Below are 20,167 nucleotides of genomic sequence, written 5' to 3'. Positions count from 1 at the left end.
CACCTCTCAGCTTGCCGTTTTCCAGGCTACCCTTTTTCCGCCCCCGTCCCCATTTTCCAAACAAATCCGCTGCAATCCCAACTGGCAGCGATTTAGCCAGATGTTACGCATACGCAGCGTAAAACTTTTCCCATGCCCACCAGCCATAAGCCATGAAGATGAGGAAACCATATTTCCATTTCGGGCACATTAGCTGCGCAAAAATATTCAAGTGGCACAGTGAATACTATTTCTGCGTACATTACTATATAATCGACATTTAAGTAATAAAAATATTGGATAATAAGGATATAATAATTTTTTTACAAAGAATTTTGGGAAGCTTTCGAGACCTACCTATATATGTATAAGTAGCCCTGAGAATTTTCAGTATAGATCCTCCGACCGTAATCCCTGCACATAATCCCGCTAAAAGCATCGCTGGTTTTATAATTCCAGATCCCCGGCGGTTGATGTAATTGCCTCTACTCAGCCTCCACTCTTCCACCGCCCATTTCCGGTTTTCCACTCAACGTCGTCCATCGCTTAGTCATCAGCCAGATTTCCCGCATTTCCCACTCCCGAGTAGTTCCAGTTTCCAACAATTTCCCCCAGACTCGGCGACGGCTAAGCAAATACTTGGCACTGGCTACATTACGCATACGCAACGTTTGCAGTTAATTTGCAAATGTTTCACATGCCGACTTCTTAATGAGTTGTCTCACCGGCTGTGGCCATCAAATGGCTCGCAAACGAGGCCGAAGGGGTAAAAGAATTCATTACGGATCTTCAGTTGCTTGTTTGCCTTCCGATTGACTGACGATTGTTCATCGAACGAACGGATTGCAATCGCTTGTTATGCATTATGTGCGGCAAATATTTGTCACAAAAGAATGCCGCCTTGTTGCGAGAGCACTGAAGAAAACAAGAATTTGAAATTAATACCTTTTATTTTTCAATCGTAAAATAGTTAGTTTTCATTGCACTCAAGTTCTAAGTGATTTTACCTTGCAAAAGCTAAGATAATGCAGCTTACTAACTCATTTTTTCAAGTGTATGCGCTTTGCAGGCAGTTCGTGTTGCACTTGCAGCTGCAATGTCTTGTTAAGCGTATGAACTGCCACATATGGTGCAGCAAAGGCAAACACTCTGGATATGGGATGGCATATCCCTTATGCGAGTTCTTATCCCAGCCGACAAAGGATCCTCCCAGTTGCTTTGAGAGCACCACTAAAGACTTATGGCATTAGAGCACAGTAGCAAAAGCAACCGCAACAACTTAGCGCATGTCAGCAACACATTACACGGAACACAGAGCCATAAACTTGAGTTTATGGCCAGAGTTGGAGGAAGCAAGTTGCTTTGCAAGGGGGGATAACGCAAAGTACGTCTATAACAATTCAAAGGGCACCTCAAACTGTATCAGTTGCGTTTGTCCAAGAAAGCAACGACTATTTGGAAATATTAAAAATGAAAAATATTGGAAAATCATTTATGTTTCAATTTTTTAGATAGAAACCACAGCTTACTAGGTTACTAGAGTAATTGGTTTTTTAGTAAGTGTAAGACATGATTTTTCCCAAATGCATTAGAAAAGTGCACCTTAAATCTAAGGAAACCCTTTAAGTGTCTTGGCCCTGCAATTGTAAGTCCAAAGTTGCCCAGCTTCCAAATAAGTTAGGCCAAAGTTAATCCCCCTTCAAGTCCAAAGCTACGCCACTGACCCAGGAATCTCTCACATATACGTGCAGTTGATTTTCAGCCAGCAATTGCTATTGTTGTAATTGTTATGAGTAAGAATAAGGGGCAGGGTGGGGGATATGGGGCTGTTCAGCAACTCCTAGGTTAAAAAGTAATATATTTTACAACAACAATGGCAGGAGGCGAGACTACATATTATATTTATATGCCACACACAGACTCACAAAACACATAAGAAAAACAACAATGGCTGATGTTAAGAGCAGAAATTCACATTAAGCTTAAAGAAAAGCAACAACTGGTCAGGGAAAATTGAAGAGAGGGTTGGGAATAGGAAAATCCTAGCGTTGTCTCAACAGCAACCATGGCAAAGCCACAAGTAAACGAGCCAAGAAGAAAACAGCTTGTTTTAAGTGTAACACACGCTCCCACATTAGTTGCACTTTGCTGGGGAAAAACGTTGCTCCACCTCATCCCAACGCTTTTCATTTTGTCGGCGTTGTAGCATGACATCTGTTTTAAAAACTCCAGACATCACACACAGTGCCCGAAATGCCATAATTCTTGTCTACGCACAACAGTCTGCCTCACTTTGTGCGAAATAAATAATTACAAACAAGTCAAGCAGACACCGCCAGAAAATGATGTACAAGTGTTAGAGGTTTCATGGCTTAAAAAAGGGGACGCGGGGGAAAATGTTGAGGGAAGGGTATGTATGTGCAGGATACTCAAATTGCTGCTGGGGAAGTTGTAGCCAAAGTGCAACACTTCGGTTGATTATGCCACCCACTGAAAGCCATAAGTGCATTAAATAGAACCATGATGCCTCATTCCGCGATATGAAATAAAATACTTTGCTATGTGATAGGAAATAAGAACTGGTCTTAAAGTATATATCATATAATTGCTAACTTTAGAGCATTTCAGCTTCGTTTCCAATAGACACTTCTTTGGCCCTCTGATGCCATTTGTGTTTATAAAGATGACGCGTCGTCGACCCCAAACAAAGTCCAACTAGACGTAAGCAAAACGGAGGGAAAACCACAGCCACAAAAACTAAACAACTAAACAAAAAAAACTATAGTGTAAAGTGAAAAAGTTTCATTTTTTTACGAGTATGTGAAAAGTTTTTGTTGTTTGCTTTGCGTTTGTTTGGGTTGCATTTGGCCAGACTTGACTTCTGCTCTGGCATCGTTTTGGCCCAAACGAACTCGGCCTTTACATGCGCCGCAAAAAGCACTTTTCAAAACAAAAAATAATCATGGAAATTGAGTTAAATTCCTTGAAGCATTTAACAGAAACCAATTAAACCTTAACAAAAATGTACTTAATCTACTAAGTAATTAATCAAGCATAAGAAAATCATTTTAAATGCATTGTTTCTAAGTGCACTTGCATTTATGAATGTTTAAGCATTTTGAGTCCGACTGAACCCATTTGAACTGAATGGAGATAAAGTTTTCGGTCCTCAGTTCTCCAGCGAACAATTGAAAAATTCATAAAGCGAGTAGGAAAAGTGAGACGATGGAAAACTTTACCGAAACTCTAATGATGGCTAATTATTACAAAATACACACACACACACATAAGTTTTTCCGTTGCGAGTGAAAACTTTCGTATGCAAACAAAGTTAATTTACATTTTAAAATCCATCAGATTGCAAAAGCTTGTTTAAATAATTGCAAAATACATTCCAGCCTTAAAGCAAAAAAAAAAAAGCCAGCTGAAGGAAAAGCTTGAAAAAACTTCAACACATTTTATAGAGAGTTTTTCCTCGAGCTCTGGCCAAAAAAATTGTATTTTTCTTTCGACTCACTCATGGTAATTTAACCACCTCCCCCGCTTCCAGATCCGAAATCAACTTATATGCAGTAAATGGAATCTATATGCATATGCATTTCATGCTTTTGTATGTTCAAGGGGGCGGAGTGGGCGTGGTCATGCTAATTGAACGCCCTCGAGGGAAAAGCTCTGCGCTCATTCATAATTATTTGCTGGGAAATATGTAAATCGGTAGCCAAAACAAATGTTAAACACGATACCCAGTCAGCTTTTCAGTCCACTCCTCGATATTCTGTTTATTTTGCTGAGCTTTCAAATTACCTGCGTTGATCCAACACGTTTTTTTCACTCAGTTTAATTTGATATCGCTTGCAACTAACACTGATTAGAAAATTGATATACTATAAATGCTGCATTTCCGTTGTTCACTGGATTAAAATGTCCCCAAGGCCAAATTGATGAAAATCACTCTACTCACATTTTTAGTTGGTAGATGCACTGTTTTCATAACCAAAAAGTGAGAAAAGCTTAAGTTAAACCTTTAATGCAAGGGAATGTGCAACTCAATTACATAATCTGCGTCATAAATAACACGAGTTAAATATACCCCATCACATATCAGATAGGAATTTTGTGAAAAATTCCAACTTAAAGCAAACAAATGCCGACATCCCTGTTTTCCTGAATATTGCAAACTTTTTGTGTTGCCAACTGTTAATTACAATAGCAGGAAGGGAGCAAAAGTTTCTACATGATCGAGCTAAAAAAGAAAAGAGGAGGAAAGCGAAGCAGCAGCTGGCGAAAAAAAACGTAGCATACATTTGAGCGTTCGGGGCAATCGAAAATGCAGCCGCAGTGCATTGAGTTGTTTGCATTTTGTACTATGCGTTTTATACACCAAAAATCTGAACACAATAAAGCTGTTGCTTCGCTTAAATATATAGCTTTATAGTAGAAACCCAGTGCAACAATGTATGGATGGGCAGATGCACAAAAAACAGATTTGCTTCAACAAAATACATGAAAATTGAGCGGAGTGGAAAAACAAGGAAAGCGGAGAATATAAAAAGCAGGAGCACACAAAAAACTAAAATTCAGGCAGACAAATTAAAACTAAGCGCTGCATGTGCAAACAACCGCCCCACAAACCCAGCATTTTTCCCAACCCCATTTTCCGACCAGCACTCGACCCAATGGCGTCCACTCGACCATTTGCTCCATTTAGCTGAATACACACTCGAAAAAAAGAGGGAAAACTGCCCAAACTAAACTGCGTGCTTAGTTTTATTTGACCGGTGCTGCTAAAACTGTAAAGCGACCACAAGTAAAAGCTCCAAAGTTTCACTTCCCGCGTAACAAAAATGTGTAAAAAAATAAAGAAACGAACAACGAATTGCAGCCGGCGAAATTTGATTGGAATTGTTTTCAGAAAACTTATTTTGGAAATTTTGCACCATCAATTATGTGAAAATACTTTCGAGCTTATGAAAAACGCGGAAATTCTCATGTTGAAATTTTATTGAACGCCCACAAAAAGTCTTCGTATGCAATATAAATTATTTTTTGGGTACTATATGCCTGCAATAAATTTTATCTCGATTATTTCCGGTTAATTTGGTTCTCTGAAAGTTTTTCCTTACTTTCAGCCAGCGATACAAATTTTTGGAATAATATGCCATGGATGCGAATTAAATATTTGTACATTAATGGCACATTTTTATGAATGAAATATAAGATTAAAATATGCAATATTTGGAACTATTAAAATAATTTAATTTCCGATTGATGAAGTTAAAGTTAAAAATAACTTTTTCTGCTATCAAATGAATAAAATAGAATTCCTAAGCGGACTTTATGGGTAAATAATCCCCCAATTTGTGTGGAAATTCTTTTCGGGAACACAAACCAATTTGGATGCAGTTCTTCCACCGCCTGTCCATTGTGTTATGGTTGGCGTGGCATGTGAATTATTCATTTTTGTGGTATAGATTTACAATTTCTACGAGCTCCTACAATACCATTCTATTTTCTTTGTTTTTATTTTTTTCTGGCATTGTTGATTCTTTTATTTTTGGTGCATATAGCAATGCTTCTGCTCTCTGACGGTATTGATTTTCGTTTTTGCTCTGCTGCGTTAATAATAGTGAAACAAAATAAATCAAATCAGTTTAGCAGCAAGGATATATCAATGTTGTTATATGAATGTGTGTTGGTTTTCGACGGGTTCGCTCGTAATTAAATGTACGCAGGCTGAAATTTGCACAAGGTAATTGAATTGCCGCTGCCAGTTATCCGGAAATAAATGTTGTATGTCTAGACTGGGAGAAACCAGTGTCAAAAATATTCGTAATGTTTCGAAAACATTTAGGATTTGAAGTTTTTAAATATTCAGATGTGCCATTTAATACTTAATAACCAAGCATATTTTAACAGTATAAAAGTACCGTGAAATCATTCGACTTAAGGTCTTAGCATATATTGTTGCACACTTTTGAATTTTTATTTAGCTATTTTGCGTGGTGTATTCAAGCTTGTGTGTCATTCTGTGTCGTTGCAGGTCAACTATGGCTCTCGATTGGCCTGATCTCCGGGGACGATTCGCTGGACACGCGTGAGGGCGTCGATCTGGTGCTCAAGTGCCGCTTCACCGAGCATTACGACTCGACCGACTTCACCTTCTACTGGGCGCGATGGACCTGCTGCCCCACATTGTTCGAGAACGTGGCCATTGGCGATGTGCAGCTCAACTCGAATTATCGGTAAGTTTGTGCAATGGGCCGATAAATCACGGACACAGGCCTGGCCTCATAAATTCCGCGCTGATGGCTGATGGCTGATTGCTGCTGCCTGATGCCTGATGCCCGATGGCTGATGGCTGTCAATGAGGCAGCCGGGGACGTCGAGGGCTAAGGACATTTATTTAATTGCCGTCCAGGGCAGGATTGTTTTCCCTCGCGATAAAAGATGAAGGATGCGCCACCCAAGTCTCGGGCCTTCGACTGTTAAATTTATTAAAATTGCCAGCGACAACGTCATCGATGCCATTGTACATCATTAAATGTTCATCTGGCTGGCGATAATTCATTGCCAACAAGTTGATGGCTTCCCTTTTGGCCCCCTTCGTGTATCCTTTTCGTGCCTTTAAGCCATCTGGCGCATCTGTTGACCCATGATCTAGGCTGGTTGGGAAAATTGTTGCTATACAATGGCAGGATATCGGAGTCAGAAGATGAAAGCTGATTACGAAAGTTGGTAACTTTGCTAATGGGCAACATGGAAAATCATTAAACGTTTACTGAAGTACTGTGAACAATTCTGTTTTATTTTCAAAATAATAACACAAATACTTATACTGATTATAAATATTATATTGTGTTTTGAAAGAAAATACGCATAAAATATGTTGGGTACTGGTAACACATTGCGTATACGCAATCTATGAAATATAAATACAAATCTGAAAAGCAGAAAGAGCGTCAGAAACTTTTCGAACCGTTCATATAAAATAAGTTGAATATTTCTCAGGGACCTGCAGGCATATTTATTTATTAATCATAATAATCATTTTCCATAGCATTTTGAGCGTGAATAAACAACAACAAAACAGAGGCAAAAACACAACAAAAATAATAATAAAAGATGAAGGGAGTGGGAAAAGAACATTCAATGCGGCGTATGCTGCAAATCGTTTGGAAAATTTCAACAGGCCATTCAAAATACATGCCAGACAAAGAGCCCATCACAAGGTTAAGAGCAGCGGGGCGGGCCAGAGGCAGGGGCGTGGTAGTAGGCGGGGCCGAGGGGCGGAGACCACCAGACGACAAGCATAATAAATAAATGATCCAGCAGATACATGTACTGCATGTTTCCGCTAAGTAGCAGCAGCCACAGAAACATGCAAATGCCAAAAACGTGTAAGCAGCAAAATGAAACAGAACAGAGCAGAAGAGCCGAAAATGAAATAAGAATTATTATAACACAATTTTGCTAATCGCCCGTTAAACCATTTGCTTGATTTATGTGGCCCTGGGATTTCGACTAATGGCGCAAAACAGGATGTAGCAGACAAATATCTTAAATAAAGGTGGGGGTGAATTTGAAAAGTGGCTATATCTTTCAGAGAAATCAAAGAATGGGTACATTACCTAGAAATCTGCAAAGTCCCATAAAGCATTAATTATTAAATAAATTGTAAGTAAAACATTGTATACAAAAATTCACAATATTTTGCAAGTTTTAAAGCAGTATTCTTCAGTAAAGTGCCGCCGATTTAAGGGAAATCCTTCCAAAACTGCCCATTATACTATATCCTCACTCAAAAGCAAAGGAAAATTCTCGGGTTTTCAACTCAAGTTCTAGTTGTTAAAAGGCCATCAGATTTCTTTCTTCCCTGCTGCTTTTTTTTTGTACAGCCATACATTTAGTCATTGACAGGAGGCGGTGCACAAAAGGCAATTGTGATCCTTAAAAGGCGTGACCGGCAGGAGCAGAAATCCTTACAATTTTTTATGCCCACAGCTTGCACTGGAGATGAATGGGTAAAAAGTAGTGAAAAAGAAGGTTTGCCTGTTTTTCATTGACATCGAAACAAAAGGCTAATTGGGATGTTAGACAAAAGGCGCTGCAACTCTGGCCGATTTTTTCCAAGGTTTTCCCTTCTCTCAAAAATAAAAGAAGAAAAAAATGCCTTTCCGAACACAACAGCAGCAGTGGCAGCCAAAAAGATAAATTGTTTTTTAAATGAATTCAATAAAGCGTGCCATAACAAAATACCAAATACGAAATACGAAACACAAAAGGCTGTCGACTTTCGGGAGATTTGAACATAAAACGCCTATACAGTCGGCATGGCTTATTTGCATTTCAATTTGCATAAGTGGAGAGAGCTCCAACATACCCATACATATATGTATAGAAATATATATATTTCCATATCTCCGATATATGTCGCAATGGGCTGGAAACAACACACGTGTTGCCGTTTCCAGAGCCCAAAAGTCAGCATTTGATCTGCGCATTTTGATGTATGTCTGCTGCCAAGGTAAAGGTTAAACGTTGACCCGCATAAAAAGGCAAACATCCCGGGAAAACTGGGTAGCCTAGGACCATCCATTGATAACAACAAGCTACGTTTGCATAAATAGCAGAAATTATTGCCCCACATCCATCACCCAAAATGCGAAATGTGTCAGCTGAGTCGCAGCCCACATTAATAAATACAAGATATACATATACAAACAAATAATGGCACAAGTTGGCTGGGAATATCCGAATGTATGAAATATTTCCAGATATGCTATATAATTTCTTCAATTATTTTTACTAATGATTATGTATTTAAATTCATGCTGGTGTTTATATACCCCCTTGCTTTCATTAGCCAAGTAAATTTACTTCTGCGTAGCTCGAAAATATAATACAACTACTGAGTGCAAGGGGCAAAAGCCTATAAGCTTTTTAAATCAATACCACAATACCAAAAACATTTTAAGCCATTTCAGACCCTCGACTCCTTTTAACCCGTGGGAGTATCAAAATTTTTGCAACGGCACAGGGACCACAACAAAGACTCATGGTGCTGTGGCAAATCAAAATTAAAAATCGATAGACAGCATGAGTTTCATATTAAATTTCTTTTAGCACAATTGAAAAATGCCTCCTACTGATGTTCCGGATGTTTCCATTCTTTTTTCATTCTTCATGTTCACCGCTTTTATTTTTTTATTTTTATTCCGTATTTTGTATTTTGTTCTGTGCTGTGTATTTTGCTATCTGCTCAGTGAAAAGCAAATTTTTTGATTGTTTTGCACGCTCCACCAGCGAAATGTTTGCGGCACTTGAACAACAAGGGGCGGCCATCACGCAAAATTCCAATATCATTCAACAAACAGGCATCTGGGCAAATAAAATGCGGGTTTGGGCAACATCCGAGGTTGTTAAGGTCATCAAAATGACAATTTTCGGTGGGGGGAACCGCAAAAGATAAGAGCGATGTATCGGACGATGGTCAAAGCGTCGGAAAACGAAACAATCCCAAACACAAGCCCGATTCCGATTCAAACAATCCATCACCGAGTCTCTCTGATGGAGCAGGGCAATTGTTAAATTTGATTGATACGCCAAACTTATTGGAAATTAGCTGGTCAAGCGGTTAGTTGGCTAAGAAGAGGCTGACTTGACTTTTCAATATACGTTTATATGTTTCACTGCAAGACTAACAGCCTCATTTGTCAATACATTATTGATGAGAATTTAGTCTGGCACAAGGAAGAAAGTTCTTGAAACAGGATTTTACGTATTTTACGTTCATATTCTACTTCCTTGTCAAAATAAATATAGGCTGATAGCAATCTCTTTCGAAACGCCAACATATCAGTTCCCAAACAATCCCCAATTAATCTGCGACCCAAGTGCGGTTCGCAGCCGTCAAGAGCTGTCCAAAAACTGACCAAACTTCGACCAACTTGATTTCGATATATCAAAAGCCCCCTTTCAACGAGGCCATTTAATGATTTCCACTTTGCGCGGCGCATTAAATGACTTTACGACCTAGGACACAGATTTCGCACATTTGCCCTATGGAATGCGCAAACCCCAAAAGGGGCTTAGTCCGCTCCATTTTGCCATGCCCCCGTTGATCCAGAAGCGGTTTTGGCCCCCCGTTCACCCGACACATTTGCACATTTGCCAGCAATGTTTTGTTGTTTCGGTGCTCGTGGCGTTGCGTAAATTAATTTCAGTCGCTAAGCGTAATTTAAAGTTAGCTTAAGCCGGCAGACATATACATACCACACACACTTGTACACGCAGAGAAACTTTATGTTTAATTCTAAAAAATTGTTTGTAGGTAAGTTAGTTTAATAGAAGAATCCATAACCAACACTTATTGTGCATAGGTGCCTTCGACGATAGAAATATTAGCACTCCTTGCTTGAAATTTTTCACAGTGTACGCACACACGTTCGCAGCATAAACAAGACTCACAGCAAACGGTCTTAAACTCGTCGCCGCCCCATGCAAATACGCACATGCTGTGGCCGCCCGGCCAAAAGGGAGAAGTTCTGGGAAACCTGGAAAAGGAAAGGAATGGCCGGGCAGGACAAGGCCAAAGGAAAACCGTGGAAAGCGGGGGGAAAATGTGAAGGGTGGTCTGGACGGCGGAACAGAAGGTGTCCGACCGCCCGCCGGCCATGTGAAGTTCATAAAGCTACGGGGCAAACCGAAAACCGAAAAGAGAAACCGGGGCGAGAGAGCCGCCGCCGGAAGTTGTCCGCCGTACGAAGTGCGACTTGTCAACGTGTACTTCCGGCCGCCATTCTTCGCCGCAATAACCGCACAAATGTAGGGTGATGGGATGGGGTGGATGAGGCGCTGGGGGCAGAAACGCAGGAGCCGTGGCCATGACACACAGGAAGCAGTTGGCCCGCTCTTCGCTTCCGTCTGAGTCGCCAAACTTTATGAATAATTCAATTAAAAGGCCTTTTTTTATTGCCAGCATTGTTGTCATTCGCTAGCTCACACTTGGCCGGATCGAGTTTAAAGACTCACAAGTGCCACTTATTTAATTAAATTGTGGAATTTGCTACATTGGTAACTCTCAAGTGTATGCAGAAAACTTAAAATTTGTTGAGTTAGAGAAAGCATTGTTGTGCCTAGTTTCCTATTTAAATTCCGATTTATCGTACAAACATCTAAATAGACCTTAAGTCAGAGCAATTAATATTGTAAATATTTACCTACAATTGCCAAATAGTGTGACAGAATACGTAGTAAAAAGCCTTGTGCGTCGCATTACGCATACGCCGCGTATTCCACTGGGTGATGGCGTGGGAAAAGACAGTGGGTAAAGTTGATGTTGCTAAATTTGTTGTTTATTATTTGCTCGCTGTTATTGTTGCCAACTCGTCGACAATGTCGCCGGAGGCAGAATCAGAATCTGAATCAGAACCAGTAGCGAGCATCCTTTGGATGGCCCTGTCTGTGGCGCTGTTGTTTCGGCGATGTTTCGACGTAAGTGATTTGGAAACACCTGCTTTACATGTTGCCAGGTAGACGACTACACCTTCCCCCAGCAGTTCCAGCCACCCACTTTTGTGTCGACATTTATTAAGGTTGTTTTGTGGCTGCCATAATACAGTTTAGATGGTGAGCGACAACCCAGAAGGGAAGCCATTAACATCCTTGCCATGTCTTGTCTCCATCTTCCCGAACACCTCGCTTTGCTTCCTCGGCAGCCGCTGCATAAACCCATAAACTTTGTCAACTAACATAAATTTGATGTAATAATTTTTCTAATCAGAAAGTGAACGTGCGACGCCACGGCAAGGTGTTGTAACTTAAATTTTAAAATTCAGGAAAAATATCTTTAAGCAAAATAAAATTATAAATATTTTTAGAGGTGAAGAAGGGTTTCTTGCTCTTTTGTAGTTTCTTGTACTGTTCAGTTTAAAAGATAATTTAATTTTTAATCTAAGGACTCAACAATGTAACAACCTAGTACCTCAGCTTTTAGCAGCTCATCAAGTGCAATCTCACAATTTTTAAATACATTTTTAAACGCCGCAAAATGGCGTTCGTGCCGTCACTCTGCTGCTTTTGATGCTTTCGCTACTGCTGTTTGTCATTCGCCGTTAAAATCAATTTACGACAAAATAAACACACGCACTGTCCTGGAATTCTACCCCCCAACGCCCAAAAAACCCCTGGATCCCAGTATCCCATCTGCCCGGTGTTTGCATTGCTGCGTTGTTTGTTTGTTTCCTGCTGGCGCTGTCACAGGCACCGGCAACCAGGATCCAGGAACCAGGAACCAGGACTCGGCTCCCAGGACCAAGGACCTGCGCCAGCATTCAGGTTCCCGATGAGGAGTCAGTGGCAACGTCTGTCGCCGTCACCTTTAATGTAGAAATATTTTTCACCCATGCTCGAGCATTGACAGACAATGAAGAGGGTCTTTGAAAAGCTTATCGAAAATTGGCTTAAGGATGTGTGTCCTGTCCTCTTCCCGCTCCCCTATAATTTAATGGGCCTGACCCGAGGCGGGGATCCGTTCCGGCGTTTTAATGCCCCATCCACGGCAACTTAAAGTCCACGCAGCGTATAGTTTATGGCCGAACTTTATGAGGGGTGAAGCTCATTAAGTGCGAATATCGGGTACTAACATCTATATAGAGCTGCAGTCCGGGTGCTCATTAAAATCTAAGGCTCTGAAGCTCGGCACGGATTTCGTGCTATCAAAGGGCTGCAAGTAACAAATTACGGAGCTTAAAAATATATATATGTATCCGGCGGGGCATGTTTCACGCTGCTCTTCGGGAAAATTAAAGATGCACGTATTTACTCACAGTTACTTGGCAAGATTCAATTAAGACGAACACCACAGAAAACCCAAAATCAAATCAGTTAAAACTTCCACTTGGCAAACGACTATCAATAATAAATGCAGCTTTCTTTTGCGATTATACCAATTTGAGCTCTTCTTCGCTGGCGCATAAAAATCAAACTTTAATGGAAGTGTAAGAAGGCGCTCAACTTTTCGCAGACATCTTAAGTCGTAGCATAATTTTCGATGCGAGTACTTGAGCTTTTCGCGTGGCGCGGTAATTAAAAATTCAACGTTCAAAAATCAACAGGAGAAATCTGTTAACTGCTATCCCGTAACCTGTTACCAATCAGGATTCCGAGATGAGCAGGTGTATCCAAGAAGTTTTCCCCACCAAGAGCTGTCCGAAAATAAAACAAAGGGCGGTGAATTCATGGGGGACTTTCCCAGCAGCACCAGCAGCTGTTGCCCAGTAACCCTCATTCCAGACGTTATTGCTCCCGCGAGGCAAGGAAAAATACATAGTTTCGTGACGGGCCCCAGAAACTGTAAGCGGGGGTTAAGGCTGGCTGCCAAGGGTTAAGGACCCACCCCCTGGATGACAGCGCTTGTCGATGATGACTATGGCGATGATGATTAGAACGAACGGCCTCCGAGGATTCCGCACGCAGTTGGGTCCTGTGGCCATTGCCTTAATTACGTGGAGATAAGAAACGCAAATATAAATATAGCACCGCCTCACAGGTACAGTGGTCACTCGGCGCACTGATTTATCAAATGTTAGCAAATAGAGAAACGCCCTTAGCTAAAATGAAATAAGCAACATTAATCTAATTTATATTTCATTAAACAACAAAAGATCTCAGTTGCCAATTTACTTTAAGTTTCTTCAAATTCACCCTTCACTGTACGCCCTTCGAAACGAGAAAGTTGCGGGGTTCTGCGTTGCTCGGCGGGGGAGGGGAAAGTAGGCGTTAAATGGGTGGCACAACTCAAAGTGGCAGTTGGCCTTGCCGGGCGGACGCAACAGCTGCGCTCACTAAACGCTCTGGCATAAACATAAAAAGTCTATGAAACTGTCATAAAGCAGGCAATAGAACCGAACGACCGGCGTGGGGTCTCTGCTCTCCAACTTGCCACGCCCCCACGAAATAGCAAAAAAAAGAGGCAAAACCGCCTCCCAGTTGGCCTTGTCAGTTGGCTAAAACTCATTTGTAAGGCGTTGCTCATAAAAAGCAGAAGGCGAACAAAAAATCGGTCTAAAGAAATTAGACAGAGGGTGCGCTTTTACACGGAGAAATATTAATGAAGTAGTTGGCTCTTCGACTTTTTAACAATGATTAAATTATGATTTCTCTTGTTTTTAATAAAATACATTTTTTGATATCATGTCAACTCTATTTCTATTTAAAGAGAATACTGTTACAAATAAATATTCATAAATATTTACGAAATACGTGTTCGTAATTCTTCATTTTAAAATTCCTATATGATTTATTAGGTTTCCTAAATTTCCAACGAATTCATGCCCGAGTTCTGTCTAATAAAATACAGACCTTGTTGATTTCCTGGCATATTTCGAATAATTTTCTCTGAGTTATCCTGAATGTTTGCCATTAGCCTGCGAACTTCTTCAACTGTCATTTAAGACTGCGCCTAGAAGTGAGCTTTAAAATTTGCAGAACAAACTGGGGAAAATTGGGGGTTTCAATGGCCAACTGAAGAGAGTGTGTGTGTGTGTGTGTGTGTGTGAGTGGTTCAGTATTTTTCTGGTCTGCCAAAGTCAAAAATTATCTAACAACAGGGAAAGGAAGGGAGAAGTTGACTTGGGGAAGCTTAGCCATTTCATTTTTGGCCTGTTGTGCGGGCGAATATGTGTGTTAGGAAAAGATTATGCGCTTATAATGGGTCCGCAAGTTTTTGGACCCGGCCAAATCTCTACGAAATTGGCTTTTGAGCGCACATAAAATGTGAAATGCGGGGCGAGCGGTGGCGAGTGTTTTACACTGTGGAGCAAAATAGCAGAACCGGGAGACCAGATAGGCGAATTGTTCAAACAATATACACACAACGGTAAACAAAAGGCCCATAAATTAAGGCAGAAACGAACCGAGATATACTCGTATTCGGGAATATAGCCCCGCCTATATGTACCACATACATATGTGTGTGTGTGTGTGTGTGTACGCTGGTATGTACCCCACCCCCTAAAACCACGAAAAAAGGGGGCACACACTCCCGCTTGTGTCGTAAAACGCAGCATAATGAAACATTATAGAAATCATAAAAATCAACATCATATTTATGCATATAAAGCGGGCAACAAAACATCGGACTGTCAGACAGACAAAAGCCAAAAATTGCTGCTGCAAAAAGCGAAATATGCAAAATAAAATGCGACCAAGGAAAATAAAAGGGAGAGGCGAAAAGAGGAAAAATGGGAAAGCGCATAAACAAGAGAACATAAATGAGATCGTGAAATTTAAATACTTTTGGGATCGGTTAGACTTAAAAGTTAAAGAAGGAACAGCACAACTTTTAATTGATATTTTATGAGCTATACCTTTGGTACTATAAATTAAAAAATATTTTTTTTATTTCTAAAAACCAGTTAACCTTCATTAGAAAGCTTCTCTCTAATTTCTGTTAAAATAATTTAAATTGTAGGATTTTTAAGTCACTTGCAACACTAATAGAATCCTTTGAACATGTAGCAACACACAAATTATGCAAAGCAACGCAAAGTGTCGCAGGAGACGCACACAAGATGTGTTTTAGCAGCATGTTCCTTATATCCTCGAGGGTCGTAAATAAGAAATATATTAACCGAGTTCAAGGCTGAAGAGAAATGGAGAAAGCAGCAGATAGGGCGGAGAAAGCAGCCCGAAAGACTCATAAATTCTGCTCTGCAATTTTCGCCTAGATTCGAAGTTAACATAAGACTGGTACTGGTTCCCTTTCAATAAGGGCAAATCCGCATTGCTGACCAAAAACCTCTGTCATATTAACATTTATTTTTCACACCCATTTCGAGCAAGGCGACAACGCAGCAGTAATTTTTACTGCCATCGCTGCTGGTGTTGTTATTGCATTTTTCCCGGATGCCAGATAAATAAAATCTGTGGGTACGAGCCGAATGAAAACGCAGCAATAGAAGAAGGAACGTGGCTTTAACAACCAACATAAAAAACTGCAGTGCCACCAAGTGAAAGCATTTTTTATATAATTAAAGATAATTTATGATAAGGATTTGTAGCACTACTTATAGATCTAAAGTGAGTCTTTTAATTTTACTAATCTCAAAAAGTCTTGTTATTAAATCTAGTTTTGATGACTCTGTTTTAAAAATAGAAAACTTCTTACCGTTGGTTGTTGACCATAAAAAGTGGAATAAAGCGTATACGGACATATCTCAAAAAACAAACGAAGCCGCAAGCACAGCTGCAGTTTCAGTTTTGAAACCACCGAAAAAATCCACAGCCCCTTCGGACAAATCCCCACCCACATTTCAGTGGTCTGACTTTTGCTTAACACACCATGCCCCCTGTTCCGCCCCCTGTTCCGCCCCCTGTTCCGCCCCCTTTCAAGAGTGCAGGGTTAGGAACATCCTCAACCGAGTTATGATTTATGCACATTGCTCTGTGAAATCTATTGAGAAATCAGTGACAGTGGAGAAATATGCGAAGCTGGACAGCAGATGGCAGCTGCTTGTGGGGATTCTGGATTCTGGGTTCTGGGTTCTGGACACGATGATGCATAGCTACATATATGGCCATATATATAGCGATCTCCCTCACTGCCCATCTCTCTACCGTTCGCACTTAATGCCGTCAGTATGAAGAGTCATTGCGGCTTTTAAGAGTGTCTTTCTCTGTTTTTTCAGCTTTTTGCCATGAATAAACATCGAAGCCACAAGCAAATGCAAACAAACAAATAACCAGAGATGGTCCCTTGAAAAAGGAGAACAAAACAAATGCAATCTCACTTAGCCACTCAACAGGATTATGCCCACGGAGTGCAATGGGAATGTTTCCCATAGACACTTTTCTTTGACATTCTCAACACACAATTCAGGGCACATTTGTCGTGTAATTGACTTTGATTCCGATTTCTGCTCCGATGGCATGAGGGAAAATGTGCAAGTTCCCAGCCATTAACGGCTATTATCGGCATAAAGGCCTTAAAGACGATAATGATCTCTACCTTAAAAGGGTTTGAAAATATAGCAAAATCATTATAAATACATAATCCTTACTTTTTAATGGTTAGGTGGAAAAATTTGAAATTATCAATATTTTATGCGTTCACGAAAGATTCTTTGAGATCCCTTATCAAGCCTAACAACACCCAACTTTAATTTCAAAAAATTGTCTGAGAACTGACAGATATATAAGCCATAAATTTGACCTTCGGTGGGAGCCTTTTTCACGTAGCCCTTATCAACACCTGGTGACAATGACACTAAAACCTTTGCCAAGGATAATATGTGTGACTGGAAGCCCTGCTGTTGCCAGATCACAGCTACTACGGAAACGGTTCGGAGTGCACCGTAAATAAAAAAATACTAATAATGTTTTCATTGTAAAAAAAATCTACATTGAATCTTCTATTTGTACTTCATGCTATTATTGTATAAATTCAAAAATCGTCATTGAATGTTCATTATATTAAGTATTCATTGAATGACTTGAATTTCGCTCAGTGTAGCACTGGAATGTCTCTCTTCTTTGTGAACGTGTGTGTGTCCGCCTGACTGCCTTGACCTGTCATATCGCTGTCATTTGCACACATTTACCGTTAACGTTAAAGAGCGAACGCTAACACACACATGCACAAAGTGCGATTCACAGCGAGCAGCGACATCAAATGACGTGGGGTGGCACGTTGTGAAGGGGGGTGGGGGTGGGGCGGGGACAAGTGTAGCCAAGGCGACAACAAACATCACATGAGGTAAATAGTTTAGCTGGCAGTGCCACACTGGCAATACTCAGACCCTCGCCATTTCGGGATGTCGGAAGATTGCATTGAACTCAAAAGGCACAAAGAAGCAACCCTAAGCCACCTGTTCTACACGCAGAAAAATATTTATTATTTATAAAGTTCTGCGCAGTTAGACATTAGCCAAGCTAGGATCAAGTCAAGCTGCACCAAATATAAATTTTTCCAAGTGTAGCATCTACGTCGTTTTACCAATCCGACTTCCGTCGCCTGGACAGCAAGCAAAGTCAGCACAGATACGATTGAAAAAAGGAGCAGGAACGGAGTTTTAAGGACATTACATCGTAGTCTCGTTAAAGGCGCGACTAAAAACATTGAGAGGTTAGCATTTATAGAAAAATACCCAGCCACATTGCACAAAAAAGTGCACTATAAAGTCGAGTAACTACTTTGAGGTACTAAGTAATGTAAGTTAACGAGCTCTAAAATAGTTTTTATTTTTTGCGGTACGATGAGTACAGTAAACAGGCTACTATAAGTATATTTAACTATTGTGGCTCTTATGGAGGAGCAACCATATAATAGTTTTTCCCATGCAGAACAGGCTGGGTTCACATGAGATTGGGCCAATAAGCATGATAGATACAGAGATGCGTCTCTGCAACCTCCCCCCCTCGGGCAACCACCCACCCAGTCACATTTAGCATGAATGTTGCCTTTGCATAACAAATGCTAGCAACATGTTTCAATAATGAGGCCGTCCCACTGTACAGTAATCCCCCCCTGGCAGCCACTGATGAGCTGCCATGTTGCGCGATTGAGACATGCATTGCAGACCAGTTAGACCCCCCTCCATTACCGCACCCCAGGCCACTGAATTTCCCAAACCGACCTCGGGCTCTCGCTTTCGGAATGCTTGGACAGCGTTTGAGTTTGGGATCTGAGCTGGGAACCAAATTAATCGTTTCCACTGTGCGGTTAGAATGTCGCCTCACCCATTGTCCCCCAAAAACAGCCCATGCCACCCTCCCACCTACCAACGTTTGGCCCCCCTTGGAGCGTCGAGTGTATGCGCCTCATTTGTTATGGCCATTTGCATAAATAAGTCACTGGCACTGCCAGTTGGGACCGGTTTTGGATGGACAGGGTGACAAAGGGGCATGGAAGGGGGTTGTAGGGATTCGGTGGGCGGAGAGGCTGAGGGGGATAAGGTTCGTCAGTGGACGGAGATTGTGTGAATAACTTGATGAACGCTACGCCGGAGGAGTGAATTCTGTTGTTCGCTGATTTGTTGGGCTGTTTGCATTTATTCGTCCTGCTTTTTACTGCTACTTGCTAAAAAGTTGACAAATTTCGAAAGTTATAGTGCTCTTAAGGGACTATCAGATTATTTAAGTGGTACAGGAAACAGAAGTTGGCACACCACGAATATTAATAAAAAAGTTGTTGAAAAAAACTCGGAGCAAAGGCAATGGATTGGTTTAAAAGTAAGCGTAAGCACTTCATCATAAATATCGTATTATCCTTAATTACTACTTTTCTGCATCTTCTTTGACTTTGCAGTAGAGCTTAGAAAGTGATTAGGCGTACACTGAAACGCAGTTAATTAATCTTCAGATTATTTTGTGTTCCATGCTGTCCCCTTAGGTTCACATTTGAACAAAATGCTGCTTACTACAATTCCAGCTACTTACAACCATATTATTTACTCTCCGTGGGGACAACAACAAAGTTTAAGTCCACACAAAAGCAAACAAAAGCAGAGAAATATCCTGCCTTTTATTCGCTCTCCGTGTCCCTTTCACTGGAGATCCTGGCACATCCTTTCTTCACTTTCTCACACTTCAGCGTTTCAGGGAAGCGTGACAATATGCCGTTTAATTATACGCCAGGACCCTTCTTCTCTGGCCCACATCTTTGGTTTCTGTTGCTGTTGTGGCGATATCGCACACACATTTTAAAAGTCAATTATCCGCACATAACGCACATCGTTGAGGGGGCGTGAAAGGACGATCGCGGGTGTGGCGGGCCATCGTCCTTGCCACGCGTCAAATTTGGCGCGTTTACATTTTTTGCCCTCATCGGCTCCCTTTCGCTTTGCACTTAAAAAAAAACGTACACTAATTTGGAAAAAGGATTGTTTATTTAAAAGTTTCTGATAGTTTTTAAAATGCATTTTGTTTAATATAAACAAAATATTTGCTGTTCGACATACTTTAGTATGATTAAGTAATCTTTGGTCTGTTAAGTCTATATCATTTTATAAATTTTGGTAATCTCAATGCAAAATTTCGTTATAATCGAAAATTTCCCTAGTCCAGAGTTAAATTTTTTTCCAAGTGCGCAAACTTTCTTATTGAGAGAAAGCGAGGAAAAAAGTTTATTACTTTCCGGAGATGACTCCTTGGCATGCGAAATTGTCGGAGAGAAAATGGAGCCAGGGCG

The 20,167-nt window shown here is 40.7% G+C and overlaps 1 protein-coding gene across 2 annotated transcripts in view; it reads left to right on the top strand.

The window, feature by feature from the left end:
- Nucleotides 1–20,167, top strand: part of LOC117150209 (hemicentin-2) — an 86,689-nt gene that overhangs the window by 39,182 nt on the left and 27,340 nt on the right. For both annotated transcript variants that reach the window (XM_033317005.1, XM_033317004.1), the window contains exon 3: nt 6,020–6,221. In XM_033317005.1, coding sequence (XP_033172896.1) covers nt 6,020–6,221 — 202 coding nt within the window. The remainder of the gene's footprint in view (nt 1–6,019; nt 6,222–20,167) is intronic.

Source organism: Drosophila mauritiana, chromosome 2L (genome assembly GCF_004382145.1).
Source record: "Drosophila mauritiana strain mau12 chromosome 2L, ASM438214v1, whole genome shotgun sequence".
Taxonomy (NCBI): Eukaryota; Metazoa; Arthropoda; class Insecta; order Diptera; family Drosophilidae; genus Drosophila; species Drosophila mauritiana.
This window is presented reverse-complemented; position numbering and strand designations above follow the sequence as displayed.